At 43.6% G+C, this 22,172-nt stretch overlaps 2 protein-coding genes and 1 long non-coding RNA gene across 12 annotated transcripts in view; 1 reads left to right on the plus strand and 2 right to left on the minus strand.

Moving 5' to 3' along the window:
• On the minus strand, positions 1-10,800 carry CBY1 (chibby family member 1, beta catenin antagonist). Of its 5 annotated transcripts, none has more exons than XM_053255900.1 (6): positions 10,478-10,800; positions 9,043-9,164; positions 5,577-5,682; positions 4,236-4,351; positions 2,366-2,459; positions 1-262 (listed from the first exon to the last, which is right to left on the minus strand). In XM_053255900.1, the coding sequence occupies exons 2-5, from the start codon at positions 9,118-9,120 to the stop codon at positions 2,379-2,381; spliced, it is 381 nt and encodes a 126-aa protein (XP_053111875.1). In that variant the 5' UTR covers positions 9,121-9,164; positions 10,478-10,800; the 3' UTR covers positions 1-262; positions 2,366-2,378. The 5 variants fall into 5 exon arrangements, with proteins under 5 accessions (XP_053111875.1, XP_053111872.1, XP_053111871.1 ...); XM_053255897.1 differs by lacking the exon at positions 1-262 and adding an exon at positions 1,179-1,295 and having other exon boundaries at positions 10,491-10,797; XM_053255896.1 differs by lacking the exon at positions 1-262 and adding an exon at positions 1,179-1,295 and having other exon boundaries at positions 10,478-10,797.
• The window catches only part of FAM227A (family with sequence similarity 227 member A), a 25,828-nt gene continuing 14,208 nt past the window's right edge, over positions 10,553-22,172 (plus strand). The window contains exons 1-8 of one of the 5 annotated variants that reach the window (XM_053255893.1): positions 10,553-11,240; positions 12,222-12,370; positions 13,461-13,546; positions 15,689-15,767; positions 16,688-16,773; positions 18,502-18,648; positions 19,264-19,365; positions 20,959-21,063. In XM_053255893.1, coding sequence (XP_053111868.1) covers positions 12,250-12,370; positions 13,461-13,546; positions 15,689-15,767; positions 16,688-16,773; positions 18,502-18,648; positions 19,264-19,365; positions 20,959-21,063 — 726 coding nt within the window. In that variant the 5' untranslated portion in view covers positions 10,553-11,240; positions 12,222-12,249. Of the gene's footprint in view, positions 11,241-12,221; positions 12,371-13,460; positions 13,547-15,688; positions 15,768-16,687; positions 16,774-18,495; positions 18,649-19,263; positions 19,366-20,958; positions 21,064-22,172 lie in introns of all 5 variants that reach the window. The other 4 variants (XM_053255892.1, XM_053255891.1, XM_053255894.1 and 1 more) reach the window with 4 other exon arrangements.
• LOC128327283 (uncharacterized) overlaps positions 19,200-22,172 on the minus strand; it is a 28,148-nt gene continuing 25,175 nt past the window's right edge. For both annotated transcript variants that reach the window (XR_008308560.1, XR_008308561.1), the window contains exon 3: positions 19,200-20,726. This is a non-coding gene — a long non-coding RNA (uncharacterized LOC128327283). The remainder of the gene's footprint in view (positions 20,727-22,172) is intronic.

The raw sequence follows: 22,172 nt of genomic DNA on the forward strand, positions 1-22,172 counted from the left end.
ATATTGTGTAGATTGTTTTACTGCCTGTGTAGAAATTGCACTCATTTAAAAATAATTATGTAAATATAAACAAATCTGCTTCAGTTTTACTCAAAATATATCTTAATGTTCACCAGCAGATTCCTTGACCTCACCCCCGGCTTCATTCTTGTATGTAGTATGGAAAGCTTTGAATAAGAGGAACAAAAAAGGCTGCAGCTTTTATCTGGTTGAAGTATTAGAAACGGTGCCTGTTCCTTCCAAGATGGTTCCAGACCTGAAACTGAATATATAAATGGGATCTACAATCCTGCGCGGCCTTATCACCATTTGCTGATTATCAGTAATCTTCGTTAATACCTCAGCAGCTACCCTGACTGGCAGCAGCTCTCTTGAAATGCCAAGCACGGGATTGTCCCCGTTGTCCTACCTGCACTCCTGGCTGGAAACACTAAGGATGGTGAAGGGCATGGTCTGGAGGCGTAAGATGTACCCATGTTGTTGAAGTCTGGCTCTGGCCAATTCTGTTCTTCATGTTGGCCCTGACAATGTCTTGTGGTGCCTTATTCTGCTCTCCAAATGGACACACACACCACCAATGGGGCTGTAGCTCAGGGGCAGAGCATCTGCTTTGCACACAGAAGAACCCAGGTTCAGTCCCTGGCATTGGCATCTCCAGGTAGGGTAGAAAGACTTACCTGAAAAATTAGAGAGCTGCTGCCAGTCCATATCACTGTAGACCAGGGCTGCTCAACTTCGGCCATCCTGCAGATGTTGGCCTACAATTCCCATAATCCCTGGGTATTGGTCACTGTGACTGAGGATTATGGGAGTTGTAGTTCAAAAACACCTGGGGGGCTAAGTTGAGCAGGCCTGTTGTAGACAATACTGAGCCAGATGGACCTGGACCTGACTCAGATTAAGGGGACAATTTTAAAGCTAGCACCTGAACCAAAACTGAACCAGAGAGTAAAAAAATACTGATGAACCTGAACTGAACACACATTTTTAAGTGTGACTCATTGTTTGCATTCATTTTAGGGTTTTTTTAATTTTGTAGGGATTATACTTTTCTTGAGAGTTATTCTTGGAGAGGGCCAAACAGCTTTTTTCTTAACTGACTATGACATAATCTAAGAAGACAGTAATGTAATAGATTATATAATAAAGCAAATGTACAAGCCTACCCTGAGGCAATAGAACTTTGATCCAACTTTATTTTAAAAGTACAAAAATAGATTTACAGAATATTTGCCCAACATTCTACCTTACCATGGCATAAAGGAAGGTGATGGTTGTACAAAAATAATAAATACCTGAAAAGGAGAAGAAAGAAAATGTTTTTATGAAGTCAAAATCTAAAAGTGAAATGCACCTAGATCTCATGATGGGATTATAACTGAACCCCATTTAATTGTTTCAATTGGCTATTTATTTATTACTTATTACATTTATAAACCGCCCCATCCAGAGGGGCAGGAACAAGGGCAGGAACAGAATGGAAGAGAATCAGCTGTTCAATGAAGGGTTTAAATCTGTACTGATGCAGCAATACAGTGGGGAGAATGAACAATAGGGGGTGGGTGGCGGGGAAGACTCTATACAAGGGCTCAGACTTTCCAGCCATATCCTTAAATTGTGTCTGATGGCTTTAAAATAAGTGTCATTGATATTCAAGGTGACTGTAAACTGCATAGCAGCAGACACCTTTAGGAAGAGATGCTGAGATATTCCAGACTGCTTACAAGCACCTTGCATTTCTACAAGCATGATTGGGGCATAGGAATAACAGTGATAGGGGGAGAGGCTGCACTGGGGCCATCACTGACCTGCCAGCTGCCTCCCCTGCATGCCCCCCTTGTATGGGGTGCTCCACTACCCATGATCCAAACAGCCTTTGCCACTGCCCACTCAGCCACCTTTGCTGCAGCTGTGTCCATGCACTGGCATCAACCTGATAACATCACTGTGCCTACATGCTGGCTTGGTGACATCATCGAGTACACTGGCATACAGGCTGCTGGGCTCACGGGTAGCGGTGGCAGTGAAGGCGGCCGGCAGGCGGATGGGTGCAGGGCCTTAAATCCTGCACTAAGCCCACTTCCAAACTTGCTATACCCCTAAGCATGATGCAAGTCTGGATGTTGGTCATTCTCTACAAAATACTCTAGCATTATGGCTAGAGCAGCATTTCCCAACCAGTGTGCTGCAGGACACTGGCTGATGTGCCACATTAACCTGCTGCAAGCCAGATTCAAAAGTGGAAAGTAGGAACTCCCTGCTTTTCACACGGACTCTAAATCAATTGATGTAGCTTCATCAGTTCTGGGCAGTGACTGTTTTTAACTCAACCCCCCTCCTCTTTCCTCCCTCGTTTCCTACACACCTTCATTTCCTGTTCACTTCCTCCTTCGGCTGTAATTTTTCAGTTCCTCCAGCTCCTTCTCCATGAGATGGGACTCTGCAGTTGTCTCGGAGAGCTGAAGAGGAAAGGCAGGAATGGCAGTGAAAGAACAGTTCCCATGGTGCAACACCAACTGTGCTGGCAGACTAATATCACAGGACATTTACAGCACAATCCTATGCATATTTACTCCAGAAGCAACTCCCACTGTATTCAGTGAGGCTAAGTGTGCTTAGGATTGCAGTCTTAGCTTCTCTCTAAGGCAGTAGATTTCAAACTCCATCCCGAAGAAACCCTTCCTACACCAGTTTGTCTACCAACTTATAATGGATTCGGGGAATTGTCCTGGGACTTAATGTGGAACAGTGGCCAAGCCTGATGGGCCGCCTGCCAGCCAATCTGTGCCCTAAAAGCTTCCCCAGAATGCATCCAACACTTCTATGTAGTTATACATTGAAGGGAGAGATCAACAATGGTGGATAAGCTGCTTTCTGAGTAGTTGTTTCTCTGCCATTACCTATTTCTTCATAAAGCAGTGTCAGGGTTCCCAGCAGGAGTAAGGCACAGGGGGACAGCCGTCCTTGGGCCACTGTGCCACCCCGAGCATTTTTAGGGTCTGCCAGAGGCTCCCTGCCGCCGCAACTCCAGGGGCCGCCAAGGCTCTCCCCCCATCAACATTTGCTCCATCCAGGGACCACCAGAAGCTAGTCCATCCACTCCCTTCACCGCCGGCAATGCCTGTAGCCACTATTGGGAGGAATGGCCTACATATTACTGAATACTTCTTTCTCTTCCTCCTCCGAGCAGAGAAAGAAAGCACCCAGACAGAGCGTGAACAAAGTGCTGACTGGGAGCAGCAGAAGGGCAGCACGACCCATCTTGCTGATAGTGGCCAAGCCACCTGCATATGACATCATGCGTAGGGGTGTGGATGGAGCACGCTCATGCACATGCACAAAACAGTAAGGAGAAGGGGGCTGTGGGCAAGAGCTTGTCCCATGGCTGCTGGAGAGCTCCCTACATCCCTGGTTCCCAGGAACATAGCCTGAGAGCCACTGCTCAGAGGCCATTTTCAGCAAATACTTGTATACACATCTGGATAATTCATCAGTCAGAACTACCCACCTAACTTTGGGGCAGGATTTCTGCAAAGGATAATAGGATGTATGTTTGGATGTATTGCTAGCATCCTAAAGAACCAGTGTTTTCAAGGACTCAGGAGGAAAGACATAGGGCAGGTTCACACGTTCCATTACCAATCTGGTGCCCAGGAAATTGCCAGGAGCTGGGAGTGTCTGCTCCTGGAAGGTGCCTCATTTGAACCTGGCCAAGTCCAGTCCCTGAGTCTTTTGGTCAACATTCACCCTTCTGTAACCAACATCTAACATAAGAACATAAGAACAGCCCTGCTGGATCAGGCCCAAGGCCCATCTAGTTTCACACAGTGGCCCACCAGATGCCGCTGGAAGCCTACAGGCAGGAGTTGAGGGCATGCCCTCTCTCCTGCTGTTATTCCCCTGCAACTGGTACTATCTGAAGTTGGGTGAAGAATGTCAGGCAAAAGGCTATGGACCTGAGTGTGGCAGATGACACACCCACCAGGAGCCCACACACTTCTGGTTCCTGACATTTCCCCTGGCACCAGACTTGTGGGAGGTGGTGTGAACTCACGATCTGCCGCAGTCTGGTGCGGCACAGAGTTTGCGATGGAGACCTAGGTTTGAATCCCTGCTCAGACATGAACTCACAGGCTGGCCTCCATCTCAAAGTCCCAATTTCCTAATTCTCCTCTAGGAAGGCATATTAATATAAATGTCAATATTTTGATGCAAATGAATCACCCCAGTCTCACCATATCCAACAAAAGATCCACTTTCAGCCGTAGGAGATTGTTCTCTTCCTCCAGCTGCTGGTTCCGTTTGCGAAGGCGCTGGGTCTCCCTGCGGTCCCCGCTGCCTCCTAATGAATCTAAGGCGGAACAAAGAGACTGGTGCTAGAAGCCACATGCACTACAATGGCCAATGTGTCAATACCACACTACCTGGGGCCCTCCAGAGGCTCTGTATTTAACTAAGAAGTAAACATGCCAGCCTAACAATGATGTGGCACCAAGAATATACTGAATATACATGCCCCACCCACACAGTGCTTCTGAAGGTAAATCAAGGAGAAACCAGTGGTGAAGAAGAGGGAAGCCCTTGGCCTCCCTGAGGCCCTCCCATTGGAAAGGACCAAGTACTGAAGAATATTTCAGAAGCTATAATCAAAACCCTTTAGACCCAACAGCCAGCGATGAGATCATTTCCTCTCCACTAGGCACTACGATAGTCAGGGGAGTAGCAAGGTTGGAGTAGGCCCTGGGACAAAAAGTGAAGGTGGGTCCCTGCCTCACCCCTTGTCCCCCACCTTCTTCTCCCCCCATCCATGACTTTGCTTCAGAAGAACAGTAAGAACTTGGTGACAAACAAAATATTCCCAGCATGTCCTCTCTCTCACTCTTATGCAAATTAGGCTTGAGCCCAAAACGTTTCGGAGGCCATTATTGAGGCCTCTGAAATGTTTCGGCCACCAGGGCCATTTCGGCTTTTGGAGGAGGCGGGGGTGTTCCCTTAAGGGCAGGGGAGGGTGCACTTACCCTTCCCGCCGCATTTCCCCCGCCGGCGCTCCATTGTATGAAAGCCCCTCGGGGCGGCAGTGCACCTCCCTGCCACCCCATTGCTGACCCCGGACAGAAGTACCGGGTGCGCATGCGCCCACTGCGTGCATGTATGGCAGACAGACACGCACACGCACCCAGTACTTCCAGCCGAGGACGGCAAGGAGGTACACTGCTGCCCCAAGGGGCTTTGATACAACGGAGTGCAGGCAGGGGAAATGGGGCGGGAGGGGTAAGTGCACCCTCCACCACCCTTAAGAGAACACCCCCGCCGCCTCCAGAACGGTTCTGGGCACATCCCTAATGCAAATAGCACACACTCCTCATGCAGTGCAGCCCACTCCCTTAGGGCCCAGGGACATTTGTCCTATCTTGTTCAATTATAGCTTCACCCCTGGTGACAGTGGAAGTAGAGACTCAACTCAGTGTGCCTTGGGGACATTGCCAGATTAGGGCTATGTCCTCCTAAGCACTGGATGCTACCCTGGCTAAGAATGTTATAACACACTGGCCAATGGGCCTAATGCTCTCTCTCACCTGTTATCCACTGGCCATTCTCAAACTTCAGGCTCTGTCCGGCAAGGGTCATGGCAGGAGTGCCATAGTCCAAGCCAAGCTCAATCTCGCGGGTAGATCTATCCAGCTGTAGAAAGAATGTTGACTCAACATTTTTTCCTAAGGACTTCACACTGTCATTCTATCAAAATGCCCTCCATCTTCTTGTTATGAACTTTTTAACAAAATATGCTAAATCAGTATTTCCAAAGCACAAAAATATTCATTCTACTTGCAGAAATGATCCTGTCTGCAGAGCTGAAAAATATTCATCTTATTTGTGGACCTACCAACAAACAGTACCTCACACTTTCTCAGTCATCAAAGTTTCAATATTTCTTGAGTATTTAGAACTTATTGTGTGCTTTAAATGGATAAAATATATATTATATGGCTTGCAAGGCCCTGTAGGTGCCCAACATTCCAAAAGATCAATGCCTCCATCACTTTGCAATGCAACCCTGCAGAAGGAATCACATATACACAGATATTGTGCAGAATTCAATATCAGATGCAGAAACACAGTTTAGAGAACTTCAGTTTTATTTATTTTTTAAAAGCAAGTTACTAGTCCTTGTACCTATAAAGATAAGTTTGAATTTCTATTGGGAATGTTTGCCGAAATCTGACTCCAACAATGGACTCAGTAAGCCTTTCTGTGGTCAAGGGTGATGCTTCAGTGCCCTGCATAGCTTCTTGTTTCTTGTAGAATAAATTATATAAACTATATATATATATATATATATATATATATATATATATATATTCTGGACTAATAAGAGGAGAATCCAGAATAGGTGAAAGGCATGGTGTTTTATTAGGTTTCTCATAATCATTAAAATATGTGTAAGTATTCTGCTCTGTTTGTTATTGCCTTTAAACCACTGAACAATTGAGGCTTGGTTACCTTAATTAAAGCCCGATTACCTTAAGGACCATAAGAACCTGCACCCATAGGAACCTACCCAAGCTTCAAGGCCAACATTTCAGGTCCGGTTCTTTGGCCCACCATTGACTCAGATTTGACTGGGACAGGGACAGGGTTTTCTCAGTGGTGGTACCATAGTTCTAGAACTCCCTTGCTGGGGATATTTGCCATGCTCCAGCCCTCGCAGATTTTAAGTGACTTGTAAAGACACTACTCTTCCGCAAAGCTTTTAATAACTGTCTGAGTATTTCTCTGGTTTTAAAGAAAGAAGATTTGGGGCTGTGTTGTTTCTAATTTTTATTTATTGTTTTAATTGTATTGCTTCACTTTAATGTTGTGAAATTCATTTTCCTATTGTGTATACTCATTTATGGAAGCATGTCTCTGAAAGGCACGTTATAAATATATTAGATAAATAAAATCATCATCATCGGAAATGTAACAGGATACCCTAGTTCTGGGGTGAGTTGAATGCTCACCCCAGAACTAGGTGTACACAATGCGATGGGTATTGTGTAGTGTACACAATCATCTCCACTTTTTTAGTGTACACAATCATCTCCACTTTTTTCTCTGATTCCCCCCCCCCCATGCATGTGTGTAAGCACATGCACATAGAGGAAGAGGAGGGTTCTGATCCCAGCCCAATAACACACAGGCTTGGGCCCACAGTTCCAACAGCCTCCAGCAACTCGGACACTTCCTTTCCTTTCCAAGCTGGCTCCAGTCTCAAATAGGCTCCCCTGTCCTCTTAAACAGTTCTTGAGCCTGCTTGCCAACCTGCTCAAGCCAGTAGTCAGGCCCCATTGTCGACTTTCGTGTGCATGGATGGACACACACAGTATGTGCAAAAAGGAGACAGTTTGTTGGGAAGAAAGGAAAAGAGAAGAACGGGCTTGGGACCCACAAAAACCTGAGGCCAGCCCTGGCTAGAGGTGCTCATCAGTCTCTCCCAAGTAGGCACTTAACATTCCTGACAGAGATTTTGACAGGCAAAGCACAGGCCGTACCAGACAAAAGCAACCAGGACCCTCTGGAAGGGTAACCTCATCATGCCCCTTTTTCAGCAGTGTCCTGAAATTCATTTCCTCCTGCAATCAAATAGGGATGTGCATGGAACCAGTGCGGGCTGGTTCAAAGGCGGCGGTTAAGGATGGGGGAGGGTGCACTCTCCCCCCACCCCCCATCGCATTTCCCCCGCCAGCACTCCCTTGAAAACTGGACCAGCAGGGCGGCAGAGTACCTCCCTGCCACCCCTTCCCTTCTTCAGTCTGGAAGTGATCGGAAGTAGTGTGGGCACATCATGTGTGCACCTGGCCACTTCCAGACCGAAGAGGGGACAGGGTGGCAGGGAGGTACTCTGCCGCCCGCCGGTCTGGTTTTCAAGGGAGTGCTGGAGGGGGGAGTGCACCCTCCTCCATCCTTAAAGCACTGTTGCCAGAACCTGAGGGTTATACTCGTGTGAAATAGGGGCCGTAACCCAGAATTTGGCTCTTAAAAAGCTCTCTGGCAACCCTGCCTTAAAGGTGTACCCACCCTCACATTCGAACCAGTTCGAATGCGGGGTTCCGAACCTCTTCGGCGTTCTAGGAATAGAATGCAGAACAGGTTCGTGCACATCCCTACAATCAAATGCTAGGCACTACCCAGATCTCAAGGCAATACTGGTGGCTCCAAAGCTGAGTAGGAATGATTGGAATAACATGGCTTAGACAGCAGTGCCAGGAGTGAAACTGCTGAGATTAATAATTCTAATGATTCATTATCAGTTATAGAGATATCTAGTCATCTCCATCCCAAAGAATGAAGCCTGTAAGGAAGTTTTGTAAAGATAAAAGTGTCTCTGAATACGTGCAAAGTACCTTTCCCTCACTATCTGGGGATGAACAGAGAGGAGCGGGATATTCCAGAGATGTGTCTCTAGTCTACCTTATCCAGGATTTCCCCCCCACAAAACTCTGGATAGTGGTACACACTAACGTGTTGAATATATATGTCATTTCTTTTTTTACTAGCAATATAAAAAAGGCTCCAACTGGAAGCCTTAGAAAATTAAGAATAATTATACAGTAAAGAGTCCGATTCAGACTTTCCATTCAGAGAAATTCAGAGTAAGAGTCTGAAAGTGGGACATTTAAAGCACACCTCCCCCACCATGCCCCTGGAGGGGTGGGTGAATTAATAACTTGTCTCTCAGCCTCAATGATTCTCACCTATAAAATAGGAAGTATTTAATGGGTTGCCTGTAATCAGGCATTTGCTTAGCTCTCCTGGCAAGTTTTTAGGTGAGAGTGATATTTGAATCTCTGATCTACAATATGTAGAGGTCATTCCAATGTATACTGTAGTTCATGGGATGGACCAGGTAATGGTGACAGGTTCTGTCCCTCTGAGCAGCCATTTTGTAAGTGGCTGTGCCCTCATACATACACCTGCTAATATTTTGGACTGGCTGTGGCTGACACTTTGATTAAATATATTATCATCCCTGCCCGCCCCTTTCTAGTTTTCAGAACCTACCGAGTGCAGATTGGAAAGTGAGGCCGATTTCCTAGGTGGGGTCTTCTTTGGACTGAACGTGTTCCCAAAGAGTGGCATCGCTTTCTCAGCCTGAAAGCAGACTGTCAGCTTTGCTCTGGGTGCTTGAGGGAGAAGCAAAAGAAACAAAGATCAGAACTGCCACTTCGTCTCTTAATCCCACCCGCCCCCACCCCAAAAAGTGCAACAGAAGGAGCTGCACAATGCATGGCCTGGGAAGCAGTGATCCTTGGCCCCAACATCATAAACATGAAACTGTCAACTGTCATTTTTCAAAAGTGAGCTTCTAACCCTCCTGGATTTGGAAAACAGACAAACAATTTTCAGCTTCCTCTCTCCAACTCTTTTAAAAGAAGTTATTAATAAATGTGTTTATTATTAACAACACATTTCTACTATGGGCTTTGTTTGGTCTTTGCCTAATCCCCTTGGGTTGAGAATAAACATTGAAGAGAATGGAAAGAACAGAAAAATACAAAACAGGTGCTGTCTTTAAATCTAAAATTATCCCTCACTAGTAGCCATCACATGCTGAAAACCTCAGGCCAGGGAACTGCTTAATCTGCATTCTCATGATTTAGGACAAGTCAGTTGTGCACCTGAGAAACACCATTTAAATAACAATATTATACAGCCTATTATTTTCACTCTTCATTACTGCATGAATATCAAATAGCTATGTGCCACAACACCTTCCTTATAATGAATCTGACTTAGAACCAAGTTAAATAGAATTTAATGCAATTCCCACTTCCCATAGGTAAGGCCTGAGATTTAACTGGGTAATCCTGAGCAGTATTATGATCATGCATGAGATCTTAAATCCTCATGAAAGGAACGGTTCCTTACAGAAGACATTCCCAGCTCACGCCTATCCTCCCAGCTAGAATCAAATAACTATAGTGAGCCGACACGATCCATTCACCAAATAGCTTTGAAGCCTGATGCTTCTATTTTCTCCCTCCCTTTGCCACACACAGTCACACAAATTACTTTTGCCAGATGCCTGCTAGGCAGAAATTCGACAGGTACATGTCCCCATCACATCTCCATGATGGAGTAGTTGTGCCTGTTGAAATTCTACCTGTCAGATAATTTCATTAAAAACCCAGGAGTCCTACAAGTGGCAATCCTAGCCATAGTCCAAATGCCAAGAATTTTAACCTAGATAAAGTCATTCCGGAAGAAAACTCTTGGAATAACTCTGCATTGAGCAAAATCCTGTCTGGCTCTAGTTTTGGGAGAACCTCCTGTTCTGAATCTGTTGTTCCCGTGGAGCAAATGAACACCAGCACAATGAACAGGACCGGATAGGAGACCCGCCGACGGCCTCTCGCTAAATTCAACACGTGGCTAGTCTCTCCCCAACACACTCCCCGACTGGGGAGTCTTGTCACATCTCTCCTGCACAACGCACCTCAATACAATACCTCTTTAGGGCCTTCGACAGCAGTCTGCGCAGACGCACTCTCACCCAACGCTTTGGAACTTCACAACTTGCTGTAGCCGGGGCATGAGTGGGCTTGCGGGAGCAACAGACGGTACCACCTCGAGGAGAGGATCACAGAAATCCATCACAAGCCATAAGAGGAGACGGTGTACATTTAGCATTTTAAACGGAATGCGTGACATGACGTCGTCTTACTAAACTGTTGAAAATTAATATGATGCGCCTACCCGGAGGAAGCTTAAGAGAACAGAACCGAGATTAGAAAGCATTCTTCCCTTTTCCCTTCGTGAAATGGTCGCGTCCCAAATCGGTAGAAAGGGAAGAGCGAAGGACAGCGTCGCAAGCGGGTCGTACCATTGATATAAAATTGGGGGGGGCGCGATGACAGATAAACTGCACCAGAACAAGCCTCTTACTCGAATAATACTATTCCTCAGCGACTGTGCCTGCGAAGAAATCACTCTGCCACCTGTAGAATTATCTTGTAATAGCAAGAGGCTAACGGCAGCCTACAGAAATCAGTAAACATCCAAGAAAACAATGGTTTGCGCCGCGTGGTTGCCACGGTGACAGAAGAACGCTCAAGAACAGGCGAAAAGCTAATCGGGGGCCTGACGTATTCCGGCCGAAGGCTCTGGGGCATCGGTGGTGGGACAGGGCTGGTTTTCGCCCTTGTAGGGAGAGCACGGCTTGAAGCTGCCAATTAACAAACAAGGTCCCACATCTGGAAGTTAGTGCCTTGATCCTGCCCTCTTCTCTCCCCGCTGCTGATTAGGCGCCCTAATTCTCTGTGTTGCATGCAGCCCATAATAACAACATAAGAAGAGTCCTGCCGGATCAGACCATCCCGTCCAGAATCCTGTTTCTCACACTGGCTAATCAGATGCCTCTGGGAAGTCCATAAGTGGGACATGCAGGCAAAGAGTCTCTCCCTCTGTTGCTCCCCCGGCATCTGATATTCAGAGCTAGACTGCCTCTGAACATAGAGGTTCTGTTTAGCCACCATGGCTAATAGCCATTTGATAGGCCTCAAGAATTTCCTTTTAATTCAGAATATGCAGGTGCATAGTTTTAAGTAGTTGCACAACTGCCCGCTTGTGCAGCACCACCGGAGCTGCTTGTCATGAGCACAGCAGTGCCAACTGCTGGGCAGTGTTAGCACTGTGTTGTGCATCATGTTGGCCGGTTTTTAAAACTAACTTTCTCCAAAGTTAGAAGGAAACAGAAAGCTACAGTAACAGGGAAGTCAGTGGTGTGACAGAACTAAAGACAAAACTCGTGACAAAGTTTTACTTTTGATACTATGTGCCATACTCTGTGCCATAACACTGAACTGCAGAAACTTAAGTTATATAGTTTTCAGGCACAGAATTTCTTCCAGAAATGCCTAAACTTCTAGAATTCCTTACTTCTGCCTCTTTGTTGGCTGCTGCAGTTGCCACAAATTAATAGAGATGAATTTGTAAAATATTCCTGAGACCCTTTTCTTCATCTCACTAAGAAATAGGGGGAGGGAGGTGTTGTACTTTCCTTATCAAATAACTTTTTTGTTATCACAGGAGAGATCTTAAAGAAATATTCTAGTTTAAATAAACTTAAGGGAATAATTGGTAATGCTAGTCCAAGAGAAATTGTGCTTTGAGAGCAACATAATGGGAATTGTATGGAAATGTGTTCTTAATAAATATATTGTACCCCTTCCATCTTTTAGGAGTCAGTAGTTTATTACCAGAGGTAAGATGGAACTTATAACTACTAAATCATTTGTGAGCCCTTTAAAGGGATTCTTGACATTGCCACCAGCATCCCAAGAAAAGAAAAGTGGCATTGTGTATTGCAAATTAGATGACCAACCACAGCGTATCCTTTGTTCATATGTCTTAAATAAAGATATGGTTTGTATACACTGAAACATTTATATTTTACTTTTAATTTAGTTTAAAGGTTCTCTTACTATCCAAAGAGTTTATCTGATGCTTCCTTCACCTCATCTTTTAAAGAAGCAATGGTACAATTTTATTTGGAAAGAATTTGTAAGTCACAATCTCCTAGCCTCAGATCCTCAGTCAAGAAAAATAGAAATAAACGCTATCTAAAGACATAGTTATTGTATCTTCTTTTATTACTGGCTGACATCCATACTAAGTTACTCAGTAGTATGACTTGGGAATTATTCTAAAGGACTGCATAATTTCAGTAGGACTGCTCAAAAGTAATTTAGTCTGCATATCAGCCACTGTTTTTATTTGTAAGGGGATGATTACTCACCTGGAGGTTCATGAAGAGTGTGGGTTTGGACATAGCACACACTTCAGAATGAGCAGGCAAGCTATTTTCAGATCTTGGTTACACATCTAGGCTTGAGGCCCTGAGTTAACTTCTGGTTCCTGCTTTGGCATGGGTTCAGACAATTGCAGTCTGAAGTTGGTTACTGACTTTGTAAGTAGGTTCCATGATATTTGTGAATTCACACTATAAATCAGTGGTGGACTAGCAGTAAAATGGACCAAATGTGGATTTTTGATGAGTACAGGTACCAGTTGACTTAATACACACCATAAAAGGAGATTTTGTAGCCCTGGCCACCTCATCGCAGCTAGATCTAGGCCTCAGGAAGGGAGGCTTCCAGAGTTGTAGCTCTTTCTTCCTCCCAAAACAAGTCGTGCACAGATCTGTGTGTGTTTTCAAAGAAATATCAATATAGTGGAGGCACTTTCTTTGTGAATAGATGGGAATGGGAATGGAGTGTACCCAGCCTCTTGTAATCTCCACATCTCTAAATGGACTTGATTCCAACCAGTCTTGTTAATGATTCCTGCAATAAACATCAATAACAATAGTGTTATATAAAGAAGAAAAAGAACGTAAGAGAAATTATGGAAAAATGGCAGCAGAAAATGCTTATACTTCTGTCAAGGCTTTCAAAATATTCCTTAACAAAATCCATTAGCATATGCCATTGGCAACATGCGAAGAGTGAACCAGAAGATCACCCAGTTAGAACCAGGAATGAAAAGATCTGACAGTAGCGACGTAGTGAGTCAAGAGATCTTGCAGCATTTTAAGCAAGGAGTCTCAGAGCATTGTTCTGATACTACTTTTAGGTCATAGATGATGGTTTGGCAAAATATCAACCTTTTGGATAAACTGAAAATCAACTTGTTTAAAAAGTGGGAGGGGAAGTCTAGGCCATCCTTTGTGCAGCTACATTGGTCTTCTCAACATGAGCAAATGTTGCAAGCTTTTGAACTTGTGTGTGCTCTCTTTGCACACAGGCGTTCACAGCATAAGAAGGATAAACCTGGATGTTGAATATTCAGGGAACTGATGCCTATTTGGCTGTATCTATAGCATTTCACACAAAAGAAGTGAGACCAGACCATACTAACTAATCAGCCTGCAGTAAGGTCTGGTGCAGAGGAATGACTGGGAGTTCATATTCCTTTAAGCCTGTCAGAAGCAATGAGCAAATTGAAAAAGCACAGCAAGTGAAATTAAAGGGCATGATCTCACTAAAGTGAGGCACTTTTACATCTCAAGTTATTTCAATGAGAAAGAATTTAGCATGTGTCTAATACTCCCATTGAAATCAATGAGTAGTAATAGTTTAACTTGGGCTGAATGTAACCAGAAAGCAAAGTTTAGATTTTGAATTAGAGCACTGTGTTGGAGTCTTATAGGAACATAGGAAGCTGCCATATACTGAGTCATACCATTGGTCTATCTAGCTCAGGATTGCCTACACAGACTGGCAGCGGCTTCTCCAAGGTTGCAGGCAGGAATCCCTCTCACTCAGCCCTATCTTGAAGATGCCAGAGAGGGAATTTTGAACCTAAATGCTGTTCCCAGAGTGGCTCCATCCCCTGAGGAGAATATCTTACAGTGCTCACATGTAGTCTCCCATTCAAATGCAACCAGGGCAGACCCTGCTTAGCTAAGGGGATGAGTCATGTTTACTACCGCAAGACCAGCTCTCCTCTCATGAACAGGAGACTTTTGTAAACCAGAGAAGAGATTAGAGAGGGGCAACAGAGAAATGAAAAGCCAATTGGTGGGGGGGCGGGGAGAAACTTTAGAAAAGATCAAAGAGGAGAAATAGACCTAATGTATATTTTATTACACACATACACACACGCGCGCGCACACACACACACACACACACACACACACACTGTATTTTAAAATGTTGAAAGCCACCTTGCAAACATTTTATTCAAAAAGGCACTGTACAAATCCATTAATGTTGACATTTTAACCACTGGAGTTCATGTAGCTGCTTCAGAAACTAGTTCCCAATCCCAAATAATTTATTTTATCCATATTTCCATCTTATTTATTTATTATTTCTCTGTGTAAACCGCCTGAACGATTTTTGGAAGGGCAATATAGAAATTGAATAAATAATAATAATTTGTAGTCCACTCTGACAGAGATGCACCTAGGTAATTTTGGAGCCTGGATCTAAAGGCCTTTGGACTCCACCCCAACAAGCTAAGCATCATCCCCCTACACACATCATGACATGCAATATTTTTTAACACATGGGTGTTTGAGGACACAAACAGCAAATGAACTCACAAGAATGTAAGGATATAATGCAAAAGTGCATTAGCAGAAACATTTCAACATGCAACTTAACACTTTGCTGACTCCCCCCTCTATCTCTAAAGCACCCTGTACAGGTCACAATCGCACTCGGCCACCTGGCACAGTGTGGGCCCGTGGTGTGGCCGCGACCACGCCACCCAGGACAGATTAAAGAGGATTTGGGGGCCCCCAGGGGATGTGGAGGCCTTGGACTTCGGCCTCGAAGTCCAGGGATAAGAGCGCCTCTATACCCTGTTCCAAAGGCCTAAGGTGGGTAGCAATAATTTAAAACAGATGCAGTGAGAGTTAAATGGAAACAAAACATACAAGTACTACAGCTTTTCTCTGCCATCTTCTCAGTCACGGTGGCAATTCCAAATACACACACACACACACACACAGGCTTTCCAAGGGATCCTCAGGTTTTGACTACAGTTCCCAGGGAAAAGGAACTGGAAAATAGGCAACTAAAAATGCCACTGTGTGTGGACATGCTTTCCTAATATGCCCCCCAAAAGATAAATTCAAGCTGCCCAGACTTCCTAGGAAATTGGTGCCTAATACTTTTCTCTATTATTTTCGTCACTGAAGGTGATTGAGGGTGTGAGGCTGAAGAGGCGGCTAACACTGAAGGGAGCCAGAAGAGAGACACGGGCAGGTACAGGGAAAGGTACACATGATGATTGCAAATATTATGCCATTGCTCTAACCCCTTTAAAAAAAAGTTTTCAGTGGAATTCATTTCTTTTGAGAAAATGCTTATTCTATCATCTCCAGCTAAATTTAGCTGTAAATGGAAGAGAAAGGGGGTGGGGTAGGGAAGGATACGGTAATCTTCCTATATTGTTGGTGGTGTCTAAAATATTAAAATGCATAACTTTCATACATCAGACACCCTGTGGCACATGTGTAGTCATAGGTCCAGCAAGCATGGTAACAACATGTGAATAGTTCCCTTTGGAATCTATGGGTGGCATCACATTGTCAATCTAATGTTGGCTCCATGGGAATCTAGACATTCCCACAGTGCACGCATAGAGCACTGTGTAAAGTGTAAAGTGTAGAGCACTGTGTAAATTGCCCATAGAGCAATTGTGTAAAGCCAGAATTTCCCCCTGATCTCTGGTTGGCAATGCACCAACCCGACATGAAGCCAACCTGACACGAAGCCAAGATCTATAAACTTAGATTTGAACTCTGCTTAACAGTGTTGACTTCATGTCAGGCTGACACATTGCCAACTAGAGATCAGGAATAATTTATGGGTTTACACAATCACTCTGTGGGAGAATGCTATGGGAATTTCTAGTTTTCCGTGGACCCAACATTAGATCGATCATGTGAAGCAGCCCTATTTGATCCACCTTGCAACCAGATTGTATTAAAGTACCATTGAAACCAGGCAACAGGAGCACTGTGGAGTGCAATGTAAAGGGATAAAGATACTACTTCACTTCTTTTGGCTGAGCTGAAAGATCTGCATACCAGAAACCCAAGGCTCTGAGTTAACTAGTTGCAGGGCAAGGATGCCCAGTGTGTCATGAAATGCCATTCAGATGAAGACTAGCCATTCTTTTTCTTTGGTTGCAGAGAAAGATCAGAAGGGGACACCAAAGAGTAGCATGCGGTTTTCAGACTTTGGTATTCTATCTCAAGGCAGAATTGCTCAAAAGAAGGTATGATAGTGGGTGAGGGAGCAGATGTCATCCATCCCTGTGCATGTTTGGATCATGATTTAGAAAGAGCAATAAGCTTCAAGATAGGAAAGTTCAGGAAATATGAGCTTCATTGTTTAAAAAAGCGGCTGTGTAGATACTATGCTGGATCAAACTGTTAGTCTTTCTAGTTCATTATCTTCACTCCTATCAGCATTAGTTCATTTGTATAATACTAACATTTGTATAGCACTTCCTTGAGTAGCCAGAATATCTCACGTGCCTGTTGTAATCTTTACCACCACACTGTAAGTAAAGTAAAGTGTGCCATTGAGTTGATGTCAGCTCCTGCTGACCACAGAGCCCTATGGTTGTTTTTGGTAGAATACAGGAGCGGTTTACCATTGCCATCTCCCGCGCAGTATGAGATGATGCCTTTCAGCATCTTCCTATATAAAAGTAGGTCAGTATTATTATCCCACTATTGCAAGAGGCAGGGAGCAGGGGTTGAGGCTGATCTATCTAGGACCACATCTTGCCTTCGTCTACAGATATGTGCAAATTCTTCAGAAACTTATTTGTTTTGAATACCTGTAGCAAATAATATCTTCACACAGCACTAAGACCGCAATCTTATGTACTCCTTCTAAGAAATGTCCTATCTGAAATCAGTGGGACTTACTTCAAAGTAAACATGTTTAGTAGCCTTGCAGATAAGCCCACAAACTGTACTAGTCCACCAGAATTTTAACTCATTCAAATGCATACAGTGGAAGTAATTTGTATAATGGGAGGCTTAATTTTTTAAAAAACCCATCTCATCCAGTTTACAAAACAAAATTCACCTTCTTCTTGCCTGGCAATTCTTATTTTCCAAAGATGGTAGCTGACATGAGGAAAATTACTCAATGAGATTACTTTGAGTAGTTTTCCTCATCATGCCAGCTGGTTTAAACACACTAACTTGGAAGCAAACTCCATTTAAGTCAGGGAGACCTGCTTCCAAGTATACCTGTTTATCACTGCAGTATTGAATTTCACTGACACTAATTATACTAGTACCTTTATTTCTTCCTTCATTGGGCCAGCAACTGCAAGGAGGAGTGATTTAGATCAGAAGACAGCATAGGGGAAACACCTCCTTCCCCAGTGTCAGATTTGGAGTCTTCTACAGCTGCTTTAAAGTAAAAACAAAAACACTGGGAAATCCAGTCTCAGATCTGTTGCATAATATGTTGCTTGGTCCATTTACTAATGTCAGCAAGCCAGCCTAATTCAGAAACCTTTATAGGGATCAGGGAATCTCATATAGCCTGCTTTGAGTTATTGTTGTAAAGTGGCTTGCTTCCATCCTGGCAAAACAAGTCTCTTGCAGTTTCCTCCTTTGGCCAGAGGTGGGTAATTGTGCACAGCCTTGAATATTGCCTGACATTTCTCATATTCTTTGCTGAAGAAGCCCTGTGAGAGGATGCTGAGTGCCAGATTTTGTCAATCATATTATAGATTTCAAAACATGAGATTCAACATCATGCTTTGTAGGGTGATGCTGGCACCTCAGTCAGTAACTGGCTGAACACAAGAATTTCATGAGGCACAGGAGATGGGAATAGGACATAAGTTTTCCCTGGACAGATTTCCTCAATGGAGTCTCAAAAACTGGCATGTTAATAGATTGTCCTTGGAATGCTCATTTGGTTAGGCTTAATCTTATAGATTTCTCATGGATTATTTTCTTCATTTGAGGCCAAGTTGGTATCAGAAAAGAACAAACTTGTGGAATTGTATCAATACCCAGGATACAATAAAGAGAGGCCAACACCCCTACCAAATGGAATACAGCTAGAAGATATTTTGGAGAAGGTGGTTCGTGCTCAGAGAAAAACATCTGTTGGGAAGGTACTTTGCGTACTTCAAAAATCCAGGAATATGCGGTAGTCTGGTGGCGGGTACTAGTATGGGGTGTATTTTTTGTGTGGATGTATATATAAATACCTGTGCAAGACCATGTGAGTCTTAAAAGTTACTGTCGGATCCCCAACATTGGCTACTTACTCCACTCAGTCCACGCCCAGTTAATCCAGAGTGCTGGCATTAATGGTGATTTCATCCCATTGACTTCACTGCTTAACTGGAGTTTGCTGCCTTGCTAACTGGGCAAGGAGACACCTTTCGAGTGGTGGTTCTCTTATATATAGCAAGAGGAGAGCAATTGTTGCTATTTAACCCAGCACAGCATCTCTCCAGTGGGTGTTGTTGGTGTCTCATTTGTGTTTTGTTTTAGATTGTGAGCCCTTCTGGGACAAGGAACCATCTTCTCATACTTTTTGCTATCCCTCTCAACACATTGCGAACTTGTTGTTGAAAATCAGTATATACATTGAAAACATCAAAATAATGTAGTTATCTGCTTGGATCTAAGAAAACAGGAAATAGACTGAGAAGTGAAGAAAAGCATTTCCATTTTTTTATTTTTAACATTCAAATCACAATGTCACTTTTATTTCTTTACAGACAAACTGGTCTATAAAGATGCTGCGCCAATTTCTCAATGCTCCATGCATCCAAGCTATTTTGCTGGACAGTTTCTGGTGGCTCTTTCTACACCTGTATCATGTAAGGACAAGGACTGAATATCAGGGTCTTGGTAGATGCTGTTTCTTCTGATGTTTCCTTCTAGTGTGATATCCTTTTACTGCCCAGTTTCTCCTAAATGGTTTCTGTCACAAAGGCTCTTCCATGCACCAAAACACAGTGCTTTGAAACAAGCTTGCAAGTAAGTTCTAGGCAAGGGCTTATTCCGTATCCACACACTCTTGCAGACTTCCATTGTCTTTTCCAGCAGGATCTCACTTACAGGTTAGATGGTCAGCAGAGATCTTTCATAATTTCCAGAGTTCCACCTGTTAGTGAATTCTTGCTTTCTGTGATTAACCCACCACTTTTCAATACTACTTTTCTAATAAATAGGGGTCTTTGCATTGTGGGATGGAGACCAAACAAACAACAACAAATACTTATACTGCTTTTCAACAAAAGTTTCCAAAGCGGTTTACATAGAGAAATAATAAATCAATAAATGAATGAATAAATAAATAAGATGGATTCCTGTCCCCAAAGGGCTCACAATCTAAAAAGAAACATAAGATAGACACCAGCAACAATCACTGGAGGTACTGTGCTCGGGGTGGATAGGCCAGTTATTCTCCCCCTGCTAAATGAAAAGAATCACCAAAAGATGCCACTTTGCACAGTAAGCAGTGAAACACTGAACAGATTTCTGTTGTTGAGTTTTTAAGCTTCATGAATACAAAGAGCAAAGGTCTGGCTAGCTGAATGAAGGAATGAAATGAGGTTGAAAGTGAAAAGAGGACTGTTGTCAAATTATGGGGGGCAAAATAGAAGGATTCTCCAAGAAATCCGCAAGCCCCAAATCCTTTCTACATTTTGGGGAAGTCAAATTATGCGCCCCTTCTCGTCTTCTAAAAATAGTATCTAAAGGGTTGGCGTAAAAGCCAAAGGGCATGATCTTTCTGTAATTCAAGCACTGCAGTGACCTTTATAGAAAAATAAAGCATGGGTAGTCAGTCACTTGCCACCTAATGGCTCTGTGGTTGCCAGGAGTCGACACCAACTCGACGGCACAACTTTTCTTTTAGCCAGTCACTTATTCATTGCTTTCAGAAGTCAGGTTTCAGGAATGAAATCTTCTCTCTTATAATGCATTTGAAATGGCTGGAAATGGAAGATAGACACTAGATGGAGTTCTTAGTGAGATGAGATACATAGAATTTTATTTCATACTGAGTTGGTATGTGTTGCTTATATCCCAAGAGCCTTTCTCCTGATTGTCTGGTGACACTGGAACATTTGTTTTTTTCTTTTCATGGAAGATTCCCTTGAATCATCTGGGAATTCCAAGCCCTGTGGGAAGGAGACTAGTAACCTGAAAGTTTTGTACTGCTTGCTGAGCTAGTCTAGGAGAAAAGCAAGAGAGAATAAGGTCAGGATGATGAGAGACTAGATGGTTACCTTGATGTAGGCTACCTACTGATTACCTACACTATTATTTACTATATCCCACTTTTAGTCAAAAGTGGCTCTCACAGCAGCTTATAGTTAAATTCCACATTACCTTCCGTCGCATCATGTCATGATGAGTATACAAATGCATTCTAGTAACCCATCAATTTATTTCTCTCCCAATAGCCAAATCGAGAGATCCAAGGACATTTGTTTGAACGCATTGCAGAAAATTACTCGCGTTCCCTCTTGGGCTGTCACAAGGTTGCCAGTCAGGAAGTCATCTTGAATGTGAGTATCCAGAGACAGGACAGACTAAAGAGGATTTGGGGATGAATCCCCCGGGGATGAATCCTATGAGGATTCATTACACACCAAAGAGTCTAAACACCTCAAAAAATCCTAAAATATAAACTGAGTACCCAGTGGCTTGTGGGTTGGGGGGTAGTTGGCACATGGGATGCCACTAATTCCCCACCCTCACCTACAAAGCAGTGAGGTCAAAATGAACAGAAGAAATGAAGGTGTATAATGAAGACACCAAAGAATCTAAACACTTCAATATTCCTAAAAAATAAACTGAATACCCCAGTGTGGGGCGGGGGGAGTAGTTGGCACATGACAGTCGGCACTCTCCAATGTCAGTCAAAATGAACAGAAGAAATGAAGGTGTGCAATGAATCCTCATAGGGATTCATTATGAGGAAAAGTTATTATGCACCAAAGAATCCAAACACTTTAAAAATAGTGACCACAGTCTGATTCTATAAGGGCTAGAGCTTAGCTTTAAAAAAAAAAAGCTGGGGGTCCATGTTAGGGTTAGGATAGGGAAACTTCAAATCCCCATTATTTCCTATGGCGGAAATATACAAAATCAGTAAAAACTTTTAAAAAAATCATTAAAAATCAACCACATGCCCCACTGCCTTGAAATTTGGGTAGTAGGTGGCACCAATGGGCAGCTAACCACCACCCAAATCTGGTGCCCCTAGGGCCTTTATAAGTGGTCCAAATCAATCTGAATCCAAATCAAATCAAATCCAAATTGAATTTGGGGTGATTTGGGGGTACAGATCCAGATATAAAACAAATCGGGGTGATTTGATTTGGGTAATAATCAAATCGAAAATATCAATTTGTGCACATCCCTAGTGCATACTACAGGAATCTCAGATTTACCAGTCACCCAGTATCATGATGGTCATGAGAACTGGCCCACAGAAACAGATGGTGGATCAGGCCAAAGGCCCAGCTAGTTCAGGATTTCCAACAGGGGCTAGCCACATGCTTCTCAGTAGCCTACAAATAGGACATGACAACAATATACCCCCTCCCTGCCCCTGCTGTTTCTCCCCATTATCTGGTTTTCAGAAATCTACTGTTTCTGAATAAGGAAGCTG

This window comes from Hemicordylus capensis, chromosome 5 (genome assembly GCF_027244095.1).
Source record: "Hemicordylus capensis ecotype Gifberg chromosome 5, rHemCap1.1.pri, whole genome shotgun sequence".
Classification (NCBI taxonomy): domain Eukaryota; kingdom Metazoa; phylum Chordata; class Lepidosauria; order Squamata; family Cordylidae; genus Hemicordylus; species Hemicordylus capensis.

Coding starts and splice junctions, on each gene's coding strand:
- CBY1 (XM_053255900.1), bottom strand. CDS start 9,120: ATGCCACTCTTTGGGAACACGTTCAGTCCAAAGAAGACCCCACCTAGG. Junction 4,352..5,576: donor GAATGGCCAGTGGATAACAG/GTGAGAGAGAGC, acceptor GTTCCGCCTTAG/ATTCATTAGGAGGCAGCGGG. Junction 2,460..4,235: donor TGGATCTTTTGTTGGATATG/GTGAGACTGGGG, acceptor TTTCCTCTTCAG/CTCTCCGAGACAACTGCAGA.